This window comes from Simochromis diagramma, unplaced genomic scaffold (assembly GCF_900408965.1).
Source record: "Simochromis diagramma unplaced genomic scaffold, fSimDia1.1 OVJJ01000822.1, whole genome shotgun sequence".
Lineage (NCBI taxonomy): Eukaryota > Metazoa > Chordata > Actinopteri > Cichliformes > Cichlidae > Simochromis > Simochromis diagramma.
In genome coordinates this window covers 3,122,997-3,141,534 of record NW_024387520.1, presented here as the reverse complement: position 1 = coordinate 3,141,534, position 18,538 = coordinate 3,122,997, and the positions used below count along the sequence as shown (strand labels likewise).

Sequence of the window (18,538 nt, the reverse complement as noted above, 5' to 3'; positions counted from 1 at the left end):
CCAGGCACCAATGGAAAAAAACAAAACAAAACAAGAATTACAAAGTTTAACAGAGTTAGAAGTTAGCGGGAAGTCAACTAGCTTGATGGATTTCTAAAAACTAAAATGTGCAGCTCTGCTCTCACTTCAGACATAAATTAAAACAGAAACCAAACAGCGGCAGTGTTTGTAGGATTATTGGAATTTGGTTAACTGGCATATAATGGTGTGCTACTTGATGGCTAGCTACAGATCTATGGTTAGGGTAACAATAAACACCCTGATATCAACTTTCCCTTCTAAAAAAGTTCATGTGAGGGTGGAAGACATGACAAATGCAATCAAAGGCAGGAAACGATGCTGAAAATTGCCCAAACAACCAGAGAATACTGGAGATGATCCATTCACAGCTCAAGGTTAGTCACGCATATTCTCCTGCATGGTTTGGATTACTCACCATGAAAAATTCTCGATCCTAAGCTTCATGTCCTTTTGAAATCTTAGTTAGCTTCAGAGAGATTCTTATCTGAAGCATTCAAATATGTGGTGTCTAAAAAAACGGAAGTCCAAAGGCTGTATGTAAGGTTTTAAAGCTGAGCTTAAAGGCATGATGCACATGATTAGTGCTAATAAAAAGGCAGAGAGGCCTACAATGATCACAGATTATTTTGAGGGGATTGTTTATATTAAATAAAAAAAATATATAAAGAATTTAGTTAAGATTACAAGTTAAGACAACAGCCTTAATGAACACAGCAGGAGGTTGGACCTGGAAGCAGGGTTGGCCCGTCATCACTTAACAAGCGGATTCTGAACTGCAACCAGTTACGGAACCACAAATCTCTAACAAACACTAACTCACTAAAATAACACGAATGAATCATATACAGAGCAGCTCCTTTCTCCCATAACTGATGACATCATGGCAATACGTCCACAGGAGATCATGTCGTTTTCCCTTAATTAGATGATGTTTGCCCTGAATCTTGGTGAGCTGCAGAGTTAATATTAACATAGCATAACCACTGAAGGAAAGGACAGACTGTAATGTCTTATCTTCTTCTCGTCTTTTTTATTGACTGTAAGGTTGTAAAATGCTCCAGGGTACTGTTGTTAAACAAGTGTGGTGTCATTTTTCTTCTGCATCAAGTCCGCCCACACACATTGCATAAAAAAAAAAAAACAACAACATCTTGTCCACCTTACACGCAAACACACACAGCGTCATCTGTCGCAGCAAACATTTAAGTGTACAAGCTGCCATGACAAAACACTGTTTTTAAGCTCTGTATAGTCTTTGAATCTGTGGGACAAAAAGGCTGACCTACCCCAGAATCTACTTTCTTAAACCTTAACAGTGTTGAAATAAGGGCTAATCTCTGAACTTGCCCTTCTGTTGTAGTCTCTAGCTTTCTGCCCTTTTGGTTAACAGGTAATAAATAACTTCAGTACTTCAGAGATTTTATCTTACCCGAGGGCGACTTCCTACAACTTGGATCCTGCTTATTGTGAGATGCCATAGAAAAAAAAATGAAACACTTCATGTTGCACCATGCTACTCTAACTATTCCAACCACACATTTCTCTCTGGTCTCAGATGTTAGCAACACCATGCTAGACAGCCATTCAAAGTCTACATGGCTATTAGGGTAAACACAAATAAGACATCAATAAGAATCCTATTATATTTAAACCTCAGGCCTGAACCACTCTGATTTATCTGTAAATTATAGAAACACCTGTAGGCTAAGTAGGTTCAAATTAACTTCTCTTTCCAGAGTTCTGTGAGCAGTCAGAGAGTTATATTCTGTTTGAATGGTGTATAAAAATCATACCTGAAGTGGTTGACCACATTGGTCATACTGAGGAAAGACAGGACAAAGGAACCGGGCCGGCGGTCGCTCTCCCTGATGAGGTAGCTGCCAGGATTTCGGGCCTGGCGCAGGCGCTCCTCTGCAATGGTTCGGTCTAGCTTGCCATGGTACCACCTGAGAGAAAACAAACAGTAAGGAAATTGCCACAAGGAGAAACCTGTAGCATAAAGTGTTTATACACAGAATTTCTCAAGTTATAACCATGAAACAATATGTTGACAAGTCAAGCTATATTTAACTACAACTCAAAAAAAAAAAAAGCCATATAAAAACAATAAACCCATTACACACGCAGCAAACAACCTAAATGCTTGATTATACCTAGTTTTGGACACAGACGGCCACAAACTCAACGGCCGAGTATTTATTCCTGCTATACTTCTTTGAAGTCCATTTGGCTTCATGCATAGTGACATACTGTGGTGATATTTCTCTGCAGATAAGTTTTCACAGTCACAAAAACCAGTCCGCACTGACCATCCTGCGAACTTATCTGATGATGAAATTTATGTTATTCCAACCTGAGCAGAACCTAACAGACTCACAGATGAACAAAGTTTAATCAAGGCTTTACAATCTCTACTGAATCTAGAGATTAAACTAAAACTTTAGCACTGTATGTTCATTAGTTCAAAAGACAAGGTTTAGGTTCATAAAAGCAAATGTTTGGCTTTTTCAGTTTTTAGTAACTCTAAGTATTGCTTTCTGAATTAAACAGAAGACCTAAGAACGACATTGGTTAAAATTTCAGCAGGTGGGGCTGAATTTGAAAGGGCCCTGCCAGCTGGGGTAAAAAATTAACATGTTTTTCCAAATTTAGGCCAGTGGTGCATCTCAGAACAGAGGGCAGTGACTGGAAAACATGCAGAGGTGAGAGGATGAATGAGGTGCTGCAGTAGCTCTTTTCACAGGAGACCTTAATGGCTCCCATCTGGTTTAGGGAAGTGCAGGTCTCCATTTGTAAAGAAAAATGCCATCAACTCTGCTATCATGCAGGAAGCTGGAGAAAGGTTGCTGAAGAGGAGCTGGAGTGTGTCCATGAGGGAGGTTTGGGGGGGATTTTTGGTGATAACGAGAATTGAAGATGGCAATCGAGAGCAGCTGGAGAGAGAAGGGCCAACCTTAAGAGGTTGAGGAAATATGGGAAAATAACACTGAGAGGCAAAGACAGATGACTGTGAAAACAATAACATCCAGACAAAAAGAACTTTCCACCACATCCTACTGGCTAGTTAAGCTCCACTTATTATGGAATGAGGTTATTTAAGTTGTTTACGACTCCTCCAACACACACACACACACACACACACACACACACACACACACACACTCTTTAATCGGGTGTGGCAAACAAAGACGCGGTGAGCCAGAACCAGCCCACCAAAGGGTGGCCAACTAGATGAAGTGGCAAAGTATGACATCTCAGAGAACAGATTAATGATTCTGATGTTTCATTAACATGAACTGCCATTTCTGCCTTTTTGATGCCAGCACTTGTAAACATGAGTGAACATGGAAAGCAAGAAGTATTTTCTTGTCTTAACAAGTTGCTCCAATTATCATTTTTTGTTTTTTTCCTTTGTTCAAAATACTCCATCTGAAGCCATTGTGCCTTTAACGAGCCTCTGCGATCTAAAAATAGCAACCCATAAATTGTTGAAATTGCACTTATTGAGACTTTTCAAGCAGCTGTACTTTTTAATTCTTTCTTAATGGTTAATGATGCAGCGATTTCAAAAGTCCACCCCATTAGGGCTGGGCCAAACTATACTGTTCACGGTATAACAGTAGAATGTTAGTCAATGATAAGAAAATGAAATATGACGATTAAATATGGGTAAAACGCGCATGCGCAGTGCCTTTGTTTTCATACGTACATGGCGAAAAAAGCATGGCGGCGACGGAGAATGAGAAGGGCAAAAGCGGATCGTTGAATGAAACAGATGAACCAGAATTGGTTTGTAAAAATGGTGCAACTTCAGTGATGTGGAACTGGTTTGGTTTTTGTCCGTCAGATACACACCAAAACACTTTGGGGTAGAACATGCAAGCGGGCCGTCGTCATTGCCATATTTTTCGGACTTTAAAGGCTTTTAAGAGCACCTTAATTTTCTCAAAAATCAACAGTGCGCCTTATAATCCGGTGCACCTTATGAACTCTGGTTGTGCTTACTGACCTTGACCTGATTTTGTGTGGTACACGGCGCCCAAAAATCGGTTAAAAAAATGTTTTAGTGTGACTTTGGTAAGCTATGAAGCTGCAATGCTTGATGGATTGTCGGATCATTACGGCTACCGTAGTCAGGAGCCTCGCGGAGTAATACGTACCGTGCTTTCAACATAACATTACCTTATTGTGTCGCTTAATGCGCCTTATAATTCTGCGCACCTTATGGTCCGAAAAATACGTATTTGACTTATTTATTTGGCACACTGCAGTTTCATGTTGCAAAACACCTCTTTTTAACTTTTGTGGATATTATACATGGTTATGCTCAGGATATGTCAGCCAGTTTCCACTGAAAATGCCTTTTGGTTAAATTGTCAGCAAGGAACTTGCATTTGCACTGTTAAATTTGTATATAGCATTAATGCACATAAAAAACAGCTGCTTGTTTAAATGAAACTAAATTGATGGGGGCTTTTTGCACTAATAAAGTTGTGGAGTTGTAAAGTATTTTGGCTTGCATCTATTATATCGTTAGTTCTATCGTTATTGCAAATTTTCAAATATATATTGTGATAAATATTTTTGGCCATATTGCCCTGCTCTACATCCCACCATGAACAACAACAAAATACAAAAAAGAAAATGTGTGATCTAAATGTAATCGAATGACTCCATTGAAAACTCGCTAGCTGCACTCCATATAACAGAGAGACAATTGTGGATAGTGGACCACTACATGGTGGTAAAAGAGAGTTGTAACATCATATGTCACATCATGATAAAATATAATCAAAGTGATTTTTTGTGAAACTTTAAGCTCTTTTGCATCTACATTTAGTAAAACTATTTTATTGGATGAAGTTTCCTGCAGCTCTGTGTGTAAGCTATATATCCTCTATGATGACACGGGATGCAAATAGTTAAACAAAAGGAGAAGTGTTGAGATAAATAAGCCACGGCAATGGTGATATGAGACAGTGCTACTATCAGCTTCAGGAATGCTCTTTCATGTCAAAACACGAACATCAAGCAACACCATGACGTTTTGGTTTAGCTCGGCACAAGATAAGGAATTTACTTTTTCAACTACAGCTCCATGGCCGTGTGTGTGTGTGTGTGTGTGTGTGTGTGTGTGTGTGTGTGTGTGTGTGTGTGTGTGTGTGTGTGTGTGTGTGTGTCTAAAGACTAATGTTAAAAACATTACTATTTTCATTATATTGCACAGTAGCCCAGCAACTCCCATACGTTACAGTAATGACAACATAGTGTGGCGTCCACACTAGGTGACAGATACCCATGTTCCCACAGTGTCACCAAGCCAATGCCTGCATTTTGAATGGTATCTTCACACCAGAGACCTGTTTTATCACTCCATCACGATACAAGAGGCCAAGATAAACCTTCCAGCTAAGCTTGTAAACAAGTGATTTACTTGGGTAGGTTACATGGATAGTTTAGCTAACCGTGTAATGCATTTAAGAACAATATCACTGTGCACTGCTGCACATTAGCATGCCTAAGTCTAGTGAGTTGAGCAAGATGACACAATACAGGGCTGATGACTGAAAGCCTTAAAAACATTCTATCACTAGACACAACGGTTACGTGCTGTTTATAGCTTTTGTTCTAGAAACGACAGCCTGCACCACAAAGCCACAAAGAGCACAAAGCAAACTTTTTTTTTTTTTAAATCTAACTACAATGAGAGGTTCGTTACACAAAGACAGCCAACAGACTCTTAGAGAGAGAGAGAGATAAAATACTTGTTTATTAATAGAACAAAATTGACACTTAATCATACTTTAATATTCAAGCTTGCAGAACAAACATTATGAGCATGCATGCATGCATGCATGGATATAAAACCAGGCATTTTAAATAACAATATAAATAAAGCTGAGGATAAATAACAAATAGTGTTTGCATTGTTTGGGTCATTCGTGGTCATTCTTGTACACTCAACTCATGATCAGGGTATTAGACAACAGGATCACCATAACAGCATAACCATATTGTATCCTACCCACAGAGGGACTCATTCACAGACATTAAAATGGATATAGAAAATGACAGACAATCACATCAACGGACTGATCTGAGCAAATTTAATCAGTCTATATCATGAAGGCAAAGTGCATCATCCAGAGAGTGAATTGTTTCTTAAACCCCCACCTCAAAAAACCCAAAAACAGTGCAGTCATGACATGCTACTATTTGAAAATACAGTCTCTAAAATTAGCGGACAGGATAAGATTTAAGGATTTAACAAGCTTCACCAGACTATGGATGAATTTACACAGTAACCTTTTTTTGTCAAAAATGCTATACAGTGAATTTAAATCTGAGTTTCAATGATGATCGCAAGCAACAATTCTAGTATTTGTGGTCATCCACTCAATGTTCAGTTTTGTTGTTACGTTACCACACGTGAGAAAATCAGACAAAATGCTTTTTTGTTGATATATATATTTATTCCTGTCTGCTGGAGCCTAGTCTCTAGGGGCAATAAGACTAACAGGACAGGCACAGATTACTGTGACTTGAGTGGGTTAGACATCGTCTCTCTGTGTGCCTGTCTGTCTCTCATTAAGCAGTTTTGGGAGCTCTTTCTCTCTAGCTTATGCCTCAATTCTTCATCTTCCTTCGTCTTGACAGTTGGACTCAAATATCTCCACAGACATACTGTCAGCCATCATCAGGATCAAGAAAAGAAATAGTGCATGGCTGTACATTAGCAATGCACCTCATTGTAGCTACAGACTTTGTGTAGTTGGCATACCTTTTACACACATATTCAAGATTCCAGTATTCTTAAATAGAGCTAATGCACTCCATTAGCTTTCTTTGCATATCACATATATCCATACAATTGCACATAATAACCTTTAGCATCTTTCTGTGCCTTAGGTCTGAGAATTGGACAATGACAACATTATTGACCATTTATACTTACATATAGAGTATTTAATAAACCAGTAAACCTTCTCCAAGCAAAACCGTTAATAAATTACTGTTTCTGCAGTATATTAGTGTGGCGAATTGAATTACAACTGCTATCATGAATTAAGTGCAATTGCTAGATAACAACAGGCTGCAATTTAGTTAAAGATACGAAAACATACCACATGTGCACAAAAGTTAAACAACTCTTTTCTTCCATGTGTAATCTATTCATTCAACACACCATACAGAGACATGATCATTCGGTTATTGACACTTTTTGGAAATAAACAGGTTCGTGGAGTCCGAAATGGTGATTGGGGAAAAAATGTTATCTCTGCAGGCTCTATAGTGTGAGCATACTGCTTGTAAAACTGACAAATTATGGAGGTGCAACATTGTAAGTGATTCTTACACTTCGAGTTCTTGCACTGTTGTTAGCAAAGCTAAGTGCACAAGACTTTCTGGCAGCAGCTTCCCACTTTTAGACGGCAGATTGGTGTGAAAACAGGCTGCAGGAACAGTGCTGTCTGTACCCAGCCAGAGTGTTTCTGATGTAAAAAATGCATAACTCCAGGGTCTCTGCCAGTGTTGCCAGACCAGTGGCACGCCAGCCCTAAGCTGACCTAACCAAGGTTAAGCATCATGCAATTTTCTAAATGTATTTTTAAGATGTTTTGGAGACATATGTTAAGCCATGTCTGAAAAACTGCAACAATTAATACTTAATATATCTTGTTGCAATCCAGTTCACAACCTTTTTTAAACCTGTATAAATAAAAAAAAAAGCTCAAAAGGGGTTCCTGCAACTGTAAAGAAGTAAAAGGAAAAAGAAGCTGTGAATGCAGAATGAGATTTATAGGCTGATTTGATCTCCCACTTACACCGAGTTTACCCTCTGCTGCATCTCCCTCCTGTGTCCCGTGTTCTCACAAGGTGCACCCACTCCACCGACAGCGCTGCTGGCCAGGCAAAAACTGTAAGCTCTGACGTGTAGAGCAGACCAACGGCAGCTTTAAATCCGTACCAAGCATGGTGATGTGACCCTTTTGGTGCCTTACTACGTCCATCTCCCGTAGCAAGGGTTAATGAGCAATATCCATGGAAGAAAGATAAACAGGAGTACACAAAGATGCAGATGGACTTGGATACATGCAACCGACAACCTATTTTGGTGACAGCTGGATGGTTTTGTCTGCTTCTTTGGTTCTCTAGAAGCTATTCTGAAGAATAACACAACTTGATCTTTCAGCTGCTGTCAAGCGCTGGTCTTTGCTCCCACTTCATCCTCTGACTTTCTCATTCTCTTACTCTCCCTCAGTCTCTCTCTCCCTCTCCCTTAAAAACACGTATCATGAGCATGCTGGCGATTGGTGTTCCAAGCAGGGGAACAGCAGGGGTAGGGAGTGGCATATCTGCACATATACCGCCAACTGTATGACCACACATTTGCATGCTGCCCACAAACACTAAAAAACACACATCCATAAAAAAAAAAAAAAAAAAAAATAGGGCAATCTTGTCACCTAAATAACTCTGGCTTAACAAGGTACACAGCATTGTGAAACCAAGTAAAGCAACTACCAAATCAGCATATTTTTGTTTTACTATTAGTGCTTTCTTAATTAACTGACTGTGTCCTTGCTTTAGAAATTAAAGTAATAGATATGAAGATATGTTATGATAACATATAACTTCTCATCAAGTTTCACATTTAAAATCTATTAGTTTGCAAGTACTGAAACCAAGGCTGACTTTAGAAAGTGAAATTTTGAAATTGTAGTATCTGTTTAATAAAAAAAATAGTTTTGCCTAAATCCTTCAGCTCTATCTTGAATAATTTCTTAAATTGTTAAAGGCTTAAATTAAACATTGCACCACAGTGCAATGAGGGCAGCTAGCTTTAGAAATGGCATAAAGTAACACTGCCTTGGCTTAATTTCCCCACCACTACCACGGCTTATTTTATGTGGCAGGCAATTTTCCAACTTTTCACTTAACGTGGTAAATTAATTATTTCCATGAAAGTCTTAAGCCTTTAAAAATCCTCTTCAGGTTAAACTGGACTGATCAAATACCTTTAGCGATGATTAATTGTGAAAAACAGCTTTAAAACAGCTGCCAGTCTAGCAACATTGAGGCCATTTACTAAAAGGCAACACTGTTGAATCCCCTAATGCATGACTATCTCACTTTTATTTGGGCTAACACATTTTATGGGCTGAAGCCGTGATTATGCTTATTACTTTGTTCATTGTGCAAAAAACAAAACAAATAAACCCCCCAAAAAACAAAAAAAATCCACACCACCATGAAATTTCACACTCAATCTTGAGGCACGCTTGACTTGCATCTTTGAAATATAGGTGTTCAAGCATAAACCAAATTTTGCCAAAATTATCTGCAAAAAGTCTTTTTTTTCCCCAAACTGCTGCAGTAATACTTTTGAGTTCTGTGCCAAATGGGAAGCAGAACCAGTGCATCCTGTGCTAACTGAAAATAAGCGCCATTATACCTGCAGAGCTGAACGTGCACACAGACCCATACCTCCAGCTCATCCATTTTCCATATGCACATGGCAACCATAAAACATTGCACCAAAGCTTAACCACAAATTTAACAACAGCGAGCATAAACAAAGCTTTGTGACCTGCATTAAAAAAAAAAAAATTAAGCAAATTAAAACCTAACATGCTAGCATGGTGTTGTTGATGGACAACAATGTTTGTACAGCCATGAAATTCAAGGAGTATCTTAAATTATAGAATTTTCTTTTCAGGAGTTCACGGTCAACGGCCTTATTTCCCTATGGAATAAACAAGTGCATCACAAGTGCGTAGCCATTCAAACAACTCCCATGCAAAATGTGATCCTTTAATCATTTACTTACATTTGTTTTTTCATGTTTCCACAACAAATAGAAAGGAAGTTGTAGAGCTGACGATGACAGACAACAGTTGTGACTTGGAGCAAGTTCTAATTTCATTATGTATAAGCTTCTATTAAACATGATTAACTTCCAGGAGTTAGCAAGGGGGGGGAAAAAAAATATAATGACACTATAGTAAAATACCATGCTTGTCACATGACAAACAACATCTGTTAGCAACCTCACTCAATAATGAGGGTGACAGCACACCTGAAATTGTACAGATGAAGATATGGGAAAGTCAATCTTCGGATTCTCAGCTTTGCTCAGTCTAAACGATAACCAGCCAACACTTTAATCCCCAGTCACTCAAGCCAATACCTCAGCTGTCCTTCTGTGAATCAGCTTCCTTGAAATAACAGGATTACATCAGTAATAATAACAAGCTTCACTCCCACATATGCCAACAATCTTCCTCTGAGCATTTGATTACTACAAGTTCAAGCATACAGTTAGGAACACCGTTTATGAAAAGAACTAAAACCACGTCCACGTCCAACTGTTAAAAAAACAACAAGATACTGTAGCTCACAATAAAATGGAAACATGCAACAGCAGTTTTCAGTTATGTGGCTATTCCTTCAGCATTCACTGCAACGGCATCACTGCCGCAAAAAGAATTTTTTCATATTACAGGAAGTCATGACAGTAGTACTATAATACCAAAGCCTAACCTGGCACTGCAATACTTTCCATTCACTCCCCAATCCATCAATCAGCAAACCTAGTTAAAAAGAAAAGTCATTCAAATCAGAAATCCTGCACATTGTCAAACACAACTCAAATGCTTCAGAGGATCCTGTTAGGGCCACAATGAATGGTTCAGAAGTCTTGAAAACAGGATGCTGGGTGAGAAAAGGCAGGGCAATGTGGGCGCTGGAAGAGTATAGCACGACAATGTATAGCAAGCTGGAAATATATGGAAACTATAGACTGTCTTATGAATGCACAAGACAGATATTATACTAATAAAAGTTGGAGCGGGATCAATCGGCAAATCAGTCAAACCAGCCCTAAGCATGATCATCCTTGGTTGTAATGGTTCAGGAGACTGAGGGGATATTTGTTGAGCAACGAGCAATCACAGCCTAATACTTCTATATATTATTTACATGCACACGCGCGCACGCACACACATACACACACACACACACTAGGAGAGCTGCAATAATTTTAAAAATAAGGGACAGGAAATGGCATGCTCAAGAGTGTAATGGTTGTCACAGTGTTATTAATCAAATACTGCTTTGTAATAAAAGTGCTGTAATATATTGACTACTAGGAACAGCTTCCATCAGGGAATAATCTAATTAAACTATGCAATCAGTCCTTGTGGTTTATCAGAATTCCATTGTCTGTAACAGCCTTCATCACAAAGGCCAATTAGGCAGTGTTGCTGCAAAATTAGCAGTAAACCTACAGACATGTTTCCACAGCCAACTGGTAAATCTGGTAAACTCATTCACACAACCACAGATTTTCAAATCCAAGTTTCGTTTCCAATTTTTTTTCCCCTTCCTTCCGCCTACCACAACCTCCTGTGGGAAACCCTTTATGACTTAAAATCCCCTCTAATCTTCGTGGAAACTCAAAATCAACGACTCATTTCCCAATGTGCTGTTTGTTTAAGCTCAGGCTCACGGCCAGTGGTTTCTAAAGGTAGCAGGAACACACACTACTGGGGCCACCTGACATCTTCACTCCTGCATCTTTGTTAATCATCAGCTTCTTATCAAACATCCTTTCAAACATTCATACAGTGCTTTTAACCACACATGGTCAAAATAGGGCCTGATAGCTAAATCTGACCCAGGGTCTGGACAGAAACTGTGTGCAAAAATCCTAAAAATCAAAAGCAAAATAATCCCTAAAATGAAAATAAAAAAGGCAGCACTATGTTAATGAAGCTGAAGGACTGACTGAACCTGATTCCAACCGAAGGTGCCCCTTTTAAGACTGTTGTGGCCATTGCAAATTATTCATTATTAATATAAGAATGTATAAGCCAGTGGGTTTGTACATAAATAGAAACTGTTTAATCTTTTCTTCATTCAATGAGGCAGTTTCTTGGTTTATGAAACAGCAGCTCAAGCACTCCAGGCTGGCAAATTTGAAATAATATCAAAATCATTGAGTTTAAAACATCTTTACACCATGTCCATCATTTTGCAATAAAATTTTCAAATACATTGTCTATAATATGGCTATCTTAAAAAAAAAATGCAGGCCTCTTCCACTTTTTATCTACATACATGCACACAAATACACACAGGAAACTAGACAATACCCTGTTTAGATAATATTTTTGACTATAGCCCGCAAGTCTTATTTGTAGCCCTAATGTATCCAGGTTAGCTGGCTTTAGCCCTCGTCAGCACTGGCAGGGGAATATGAAAGCTCTGCTAATGTGTTTTACTGTCACAGAGGAAATTAATTTATTACAGGCAGGGAAAATAATCAGCTGTCATAGACAAGCTGGGCCAACACTGTGGGAAATAAAAAGGAGAAATTCAGCATTATTTTTAAATCTAAAATTACACTGCAGACTTGATTGGGTTATTTAAGTAATTGAAGAAATTAGGTGATTTTAAGTAACTGTTTTAGTAAGTTATTTCATACTTATTGCTTTTTCTTGTTGAGATTATTCAGAATTTTACCTTGTGCTTAGCAAGAATAAACAGAACCCTGATTGATGTTAAAAACCAAGGTTCATGTTGAGCAATGACTGTTTTTATACTGTTACAGTTTGCAACAGTTTACTGGCTACATAATCAAATGAACAACACATACAGAATCACTGTGATTAAGGCAGTAAGCTGTCAATGTCCCTCAGCTTTACTTTTAAGCCACAGTTTTTAAGTAGTCTGCCTCCTTTTTTTGATTTGTTTTGAGGTACAATATTTGTTGGGGTTGAGAGTGGAGGGTGAAAAATAACAATTTTTTAAAAAAGTTATTTTTGACTGCAGGCACGATTACTCAATCATGACTGGACCCAAGGACAAAACAGGGTGCGACCCATCTAATTGTAATTTGAGACCTTGGATGCTTCTATCTCAGATACTATCTGTTTCAGAGCAGTTACACACCTAATAGATTTGGCATGATGCACTGCGCAGCACCTCTGACATCACATCAGCCCCTTCTATCAACAGTGGATCAGTGGCACAATCAGAAGGAGAGAGAGATCCCAGCCTTTACTGGGCCAACTTTACAAGACAAAGTCAGCACCTCATAACTTGCCTGTTTCTGAGCTGCATCCAGTGACAGAAAAAGTGATAAGTGCTCTCAGGAGGTCATTTCTCTGAATTTGCTTTTACTGCCAATCGCAAGTGTTCTCATGTAAAAAACACACACGTGGTATATTAAGTGTATGACTGTAGTATTTTATTCAGATGTTTACGGAATACAATTACCTTAAAAAACAAAGAAAATCCATCCAAATCAAAAATAGTAAACCTCATTCTAATAAACTGCCACACAATTCTTATATACTAATAATACCCAAAAATGTGGTCCAGCTTTCCGGTGCAATCACAACCACTACAAACAATTCACCAAACCACAAAGCCAATACAGCGGAAAAGCTTGTGTTGTGAACATGTCTTGCACAACTCGATTAAGAAAGACACAGGAGACTGTGTTAGTGAGAATCCAAAAGATTCTGGGTATTCTACTCTAGTCCAAAGTTAGGCACTGGTGAGAGGTTTAGCGAATGTAGCAGATAAATATTTGAATTCAAGTTACGCATGATGAAGCAAGTAAAACCAAAGAAAGCCAACCCCCCCCCTATAACACGCAGTAATTGCTCCAATGCCTCAGTGAAAATCTTTCAAGCTGATAAACTGGAGTGAGTGTAAACCTGTGAAGAAGTCTGCATTTCCAGGGCAAAACTACAACTTCCAAAGCAGCAGGATAGGTAGGAGCCTAGATATAAGTGATGTTCATTCCACTTAAGGTTATTCATTACCAAAACAGGCAACAGTGTAAAACGCTGCCCTTCCCCTTCCTCTGTAATCTGACAGCAAGATATAGAATGGCTTCTAAAATAAGAGCTGAATCCACACTCCAAGCCTAGTCACTTCCATATCTCACAGTATGAGGGCCAGAAATGACAAAGCTCAGCAGTTTTCTAATGAGACTATAACAAATGGAAGGCCTATATTTAGGTTATTACAACATCAGCAGTGCGCACGCAGGTTTGAACATGGGTTTCTGTGCATGCCTGATAAAGTCATGACAGTACCCACAATTAGTCAGATGCTTTCTAAAGTACAGTGCTTAGGCAGAATTTACTGTGCTGCAGACAAGAAAAGAAAAAAGGTTTGCAAATGCTTTGTTTTAAGTTTTAGTTCACTTCAATCACAGGCAAAATATTTAGACACGATGGCCATTCTCTCAGAGCATACAGTTGTGCAGCAAACAAGAAACAAGATTTTCTACTTCCCATGTAGCATTACAGAGAACTATGCACTTTACTATAAATAGTAGATAACAGAAAGGTGTATGGATTTCTGTCAAAAGCACAGGCATTGATTTTAATGTATCTGGGCCAATAGTGCCAAGGGTTCTTGCCAGCCTAAAACTTAAATCTAAAACAAGAAAAATGCTTTGTTTAATCAAAGAAACAAAGTTGCTTTGGAAGTATTTGTGCATCACCTGAGCATCAGTTCGAATTGTCACAACTGTCACCAACGACACCTGGAATCAAGTTGGTCTCCATACAATTGTTGATTTAGGTTTTTGATACAACAGAAAAAGAAAGGGAGGCTAAGGAGCTTGGAATAAAAAAAAAATTGGAGTTCTTTAAGTTTCTTAAAGACATTTTACCTCTTATTCGAGAAGCATCTTCAATTCTGAAAGAACTATTCAAAGAAAGTGTCCTGATATGTATATACTGACTTTATCCAAACTTAATGATTTCCTATCTTCTTCCAAAAACATAAAAACTACAAAAAAAATTGAATGTTAAGCTGAAAGATTACGTGGAACAGGAAACGAAAAACCTACAGTCGAGTTCACTTGAAAGAAATCTAAAAACAACAACAAAGCTCAAATAAGCCTGGACAACTGCTGCAGAGTGCAATTTTGAATGTTCTTAATCACTCAGTTTCACTCCATCACAAAGAAGTTCTTTGTATACCATGACTTCTCTGCAAAATGGGCAAAGCTGAAGGACCAACAACAGCATAAACGTGAACAAAAGCGCCTGCACTACCAGTTGTCCCACATCATTGACGGCATTTTTGTTACTGTTACACTGTATTACTCAGTGTTGATTATTGTGTTTACTGTGTATATACATAATACTTGTTCTGCTTGGTTGATCCTGTGAAATGAGGCTATGCTGACAACAGCTGTCCAAGTCAATTATTGATATGTAGTAGTCCATTGTGAGAATGTTTATAAGGGCATTTACTATAAGTGAATCAGCTCTCTGTAAAAAATAATGAACAGGCATTACTACTGTGTTGCTAGGGTTTCTATTTCATATTGAATCTCCTGACAATTCAATTTGATCTCAGTTATTTCAGTGCTTTCTAGGATAACAGGTGTGCAAACGCACAACAGATGTATTTTAGGTAATGTGTCTTGGGGAACTGGCATTATTTCAAAGCCACATCTACCAAATATACCTCAAGTGCAAAACAGGAAGGCTATGAAAACGCAATAAAATAAATACATTGCTTAAGTGTTTCTATTTTCTAGAAGTTATAGACGTCACTTAACTTGTGGTTTACTTACTGGTTAGTGGGAGGTGCAGAGAGTGGGAACGTCACCTCTTCTTCGTCGATTTCCATCCCATCTTGCATGTCGCTTTCATCCATAGTGCCACCGAGCCCCCCACAGCTAGGAGGCGGAGGAGGTGGTGGTGGAAGTGGTGGGAAGACAGTGGGCCCATCCGGGCCTGTTGATGTGGGTGAGATCCGACTAGCTGGACCCTCCATAGTTGGAGAGCAGCACATGCCGCCCACTGTCCCTGAGCTTGTTCCTTGAAAAACTGAATGTCCACCTCCTGCTACGCCACTCCCTGCTCCGGTCATATCCCCACTAAGCATGGAGGAATAGATTATATTCATCTCTGAAAGGGAGTCCGGAGATGTGTTTGAATGCTGTCGGGTGGCTGGTGCCGGCCCTTGCACCAAATCAGTGGTTCGGACTCTGCTCGGCTTGGGATAGTATGGGAAAGGGGCCGTCGTCTCCGGGCCTCCTCCGCCTGCCACCCCTGTCCCTGTCGCGACCGAGCCCGTATCCTCACTGCTGACCTCCGCTGCCATCATAGTAGAAAAATACGTAGAGGGGAAAAAGTCCAGAAGGGAACCTGCCCTTCCCCTCTGTTTTTACAATAATCCCCCGGTGTTTGGGCTCCTGGGAAACAACACCAAAAGTTTCTCAAAAACGCGTTCAGCTAGCCGGCTAATGTTAGCCAACAGCTAACTTAGCTTACTTGGCTGCACTAGCGGGCGTTAGCTTCGCCTCGCATTCGCTCCCTGCAAAAATCACCGAGCTAACGCTAGCGGGACAGCTATCAGCTTCGAGACACTTGATGAGTTCTTGCTCGCTATGTCTTCATTGTTTCCTGAGTTTAGAGTTCACGCAGAAACACTACTTGAGATTAACCGTTACAATACTTCCAACAGAATATCACTTCACCTATATTTCCTGTTGGTATTTTTGAGTCTGGGGGGATGTTCGGACTTCACCCTCGGCACCAAAGCAGACCACTTGTCGATGAGTGTTGTTTTATTGTCACTGTTGTGTGTAATCCCCTTCTTTTTTCCCAGTGTTGTTTTCTTCAGTTTTAAACCGTCTCCAGTAGCGTTCCCAGACGACTTCAGCCTTATCTCCTATATCCCCGGAGCCGCATGTTGTTCTCCGCGTACTGCCATGTCGTTTACCAACATTTATTATCTGCGTACAAGCTTTATTTCTGGGTTTCGGGGCTAGTGGCTTGCCCGCTGCTGCGCTGCTCTTGTCTCCCCTCCCTCTCCCACTCCTCTCCAGTTAAAGATCAGACACAGCTAAGTGAACACAGAGCGGAACTTTTTTCCCCCCAAATTTAATCCATGGCATCTTCAATCACGTTAAATCTTATTAAGTTGAATAACATGCGATATTGTCCTTGTTACGTAAATGAAATATAGAATCTCATTATGGTTTTTTTTTTCTTACCAGAGGATCTCAGAAAAGAAGACAAGTAGCAGAGTAAAATCAGTCCTCTAGATATTTTTCTGCAAATAATCTCTTGCTGAACTACTATACTGTGGCAGGAAATGTTTACACCTTTGATCTGCTGTTTTTAACACGTCAGCAACACCGAACAAGTTTCACTAGTTATCAGATAAGCGGCTCTGTACAATAAACAGAAAAGAGTAATTAGAAAAAAAAAACATTTAATGGCAGGATTTATTTACAGTTCCCCATTTAATCTACAACTGCAAAAAGATTATTTTTAATTGTACCTCTTATTCTTGCTTCCATACAAGAACACAGAGATTCAAAATCTCCCGTGATGTTATCAGTTACACCTGAGCGTTTCCCTTTCAAGCCCCAACTTCACATTGTGATTTGTGTGTATGTGTGTGTGTTCCTGTTTTTCCTTCAGACAGGTAATGAAAGTCTAGGTAAATGACAGCATGTATAGTTCCATGTCCTCTAGTTTATATTAAAGCAAAGGCTTTTGGTAAAAAAAAAAAAAAAAGGGGGGGGGGGGGGTTAAAGGCTGTGGCTGCTAATTCAAACATATACTGGGTAGATATGCTACAATGCTATTCAGCTGTTTAAGATGTTCGAGGCGTTTACCTTAACATATTGGCAATAGCACTACGGGGCAGCAAGAAAACCGCTTAAACTAATTTGCAACCTGTCAGTTACGTTTATACAAAACAGGAAAATGCTTTAATTGCAAAGTCATAAATAGCATGATAATACTACTAAAATACCAATGTGAAGGGAAAACGCTCAAAAAAGCACGCACAGATGTTCCATCTCATTGCTGGCTCCTAGTGAAATAGGCTTGAATTTTTAATTCTGGCATGGTCCTTTTTAGTGCTGCAGACGTCATTGCTAACAGCGTTAAAATAGCAGCCAGGTTCAGATTTGTGCAACGCACGGACCCAAGTCTTTCTTTCTTTTTATTTCTAGATGCATAAATACAATTTTATCCCAATTGTTGCAAAGCTGAATTCGTTTCCTGTATCACCCTCTTTCCTCTAGATGAATAGAATAATCTGCATGTTGTGCTAAACTGCAGCACTATTACAGAACAACACCAGGAGGACAAATGTTTTGTTTTATTCCTTTAACTGAATGGACAACGATTAACAGTGTCAATAAAACTCAATAAATACTATCTGTCTATGTAGTCTATATACATATATATATATCTATATCTAGATAGATAGATAGATAGATAGATACACACAAAATGTGTGCACTAAAAATATCAAAGCAAGATTATGTGCCACTTTTTTGTAAATATTTGCATGAAAAAAATAACTAGCTAAACTATAAAGGAAAATACTAACAGTGAAGAGTGGCTGGTGGAGCACCACACTCTAACACAAAAAGCTCTTGGAAGAAAAACTCACTGTTGAGCCTGTGGATGAGTTTTGTGTCATGTTTTCAAAGTAAGTCATTTCACTTTCT

At 39.1% G+C, this 18,538-nt stretch overlaps 1 protein-coding gene across 2 annotated transcripts in view; it reads right to left on the bottom strand.

Moving 5' to 3' along the window:
- rasa1a (RAS p21 protein activator (GTPase activating protein) 1a) overlaps window positions 1-17,128 on the bottom strand; it is a 28,887-nt gene extending 11,759 nt beyond the window's left edge. The window contains exons 1-2 of one of the 2 annotated variants that reach the window (XM_040019195.1): window positions 15,635-17,128; window positions 1,815-1,967 (exon numbers count right to left, since the gene is read on the bottom strand). In XM_040019195.1, coding sequence (XP_039875129.1) covers window positions 1,815-1,967; window positions 15,635-16,170 — 689 coding nt within the window. In that variant the 5' untranslated portion in view covers window positions 16,171-17,128. Of the gene's footprint in view, window positions 1-1,814; window positions 1,968-7,847; window positions 8,627-15,634 lie in introns of those variants that run through there. The other variant, XM_040019196.1, reaches the window with a different exon arrangement.
- Between the last annotated feature and the right edge of the window lie 1,410 nt (window positions 17,129-18,538).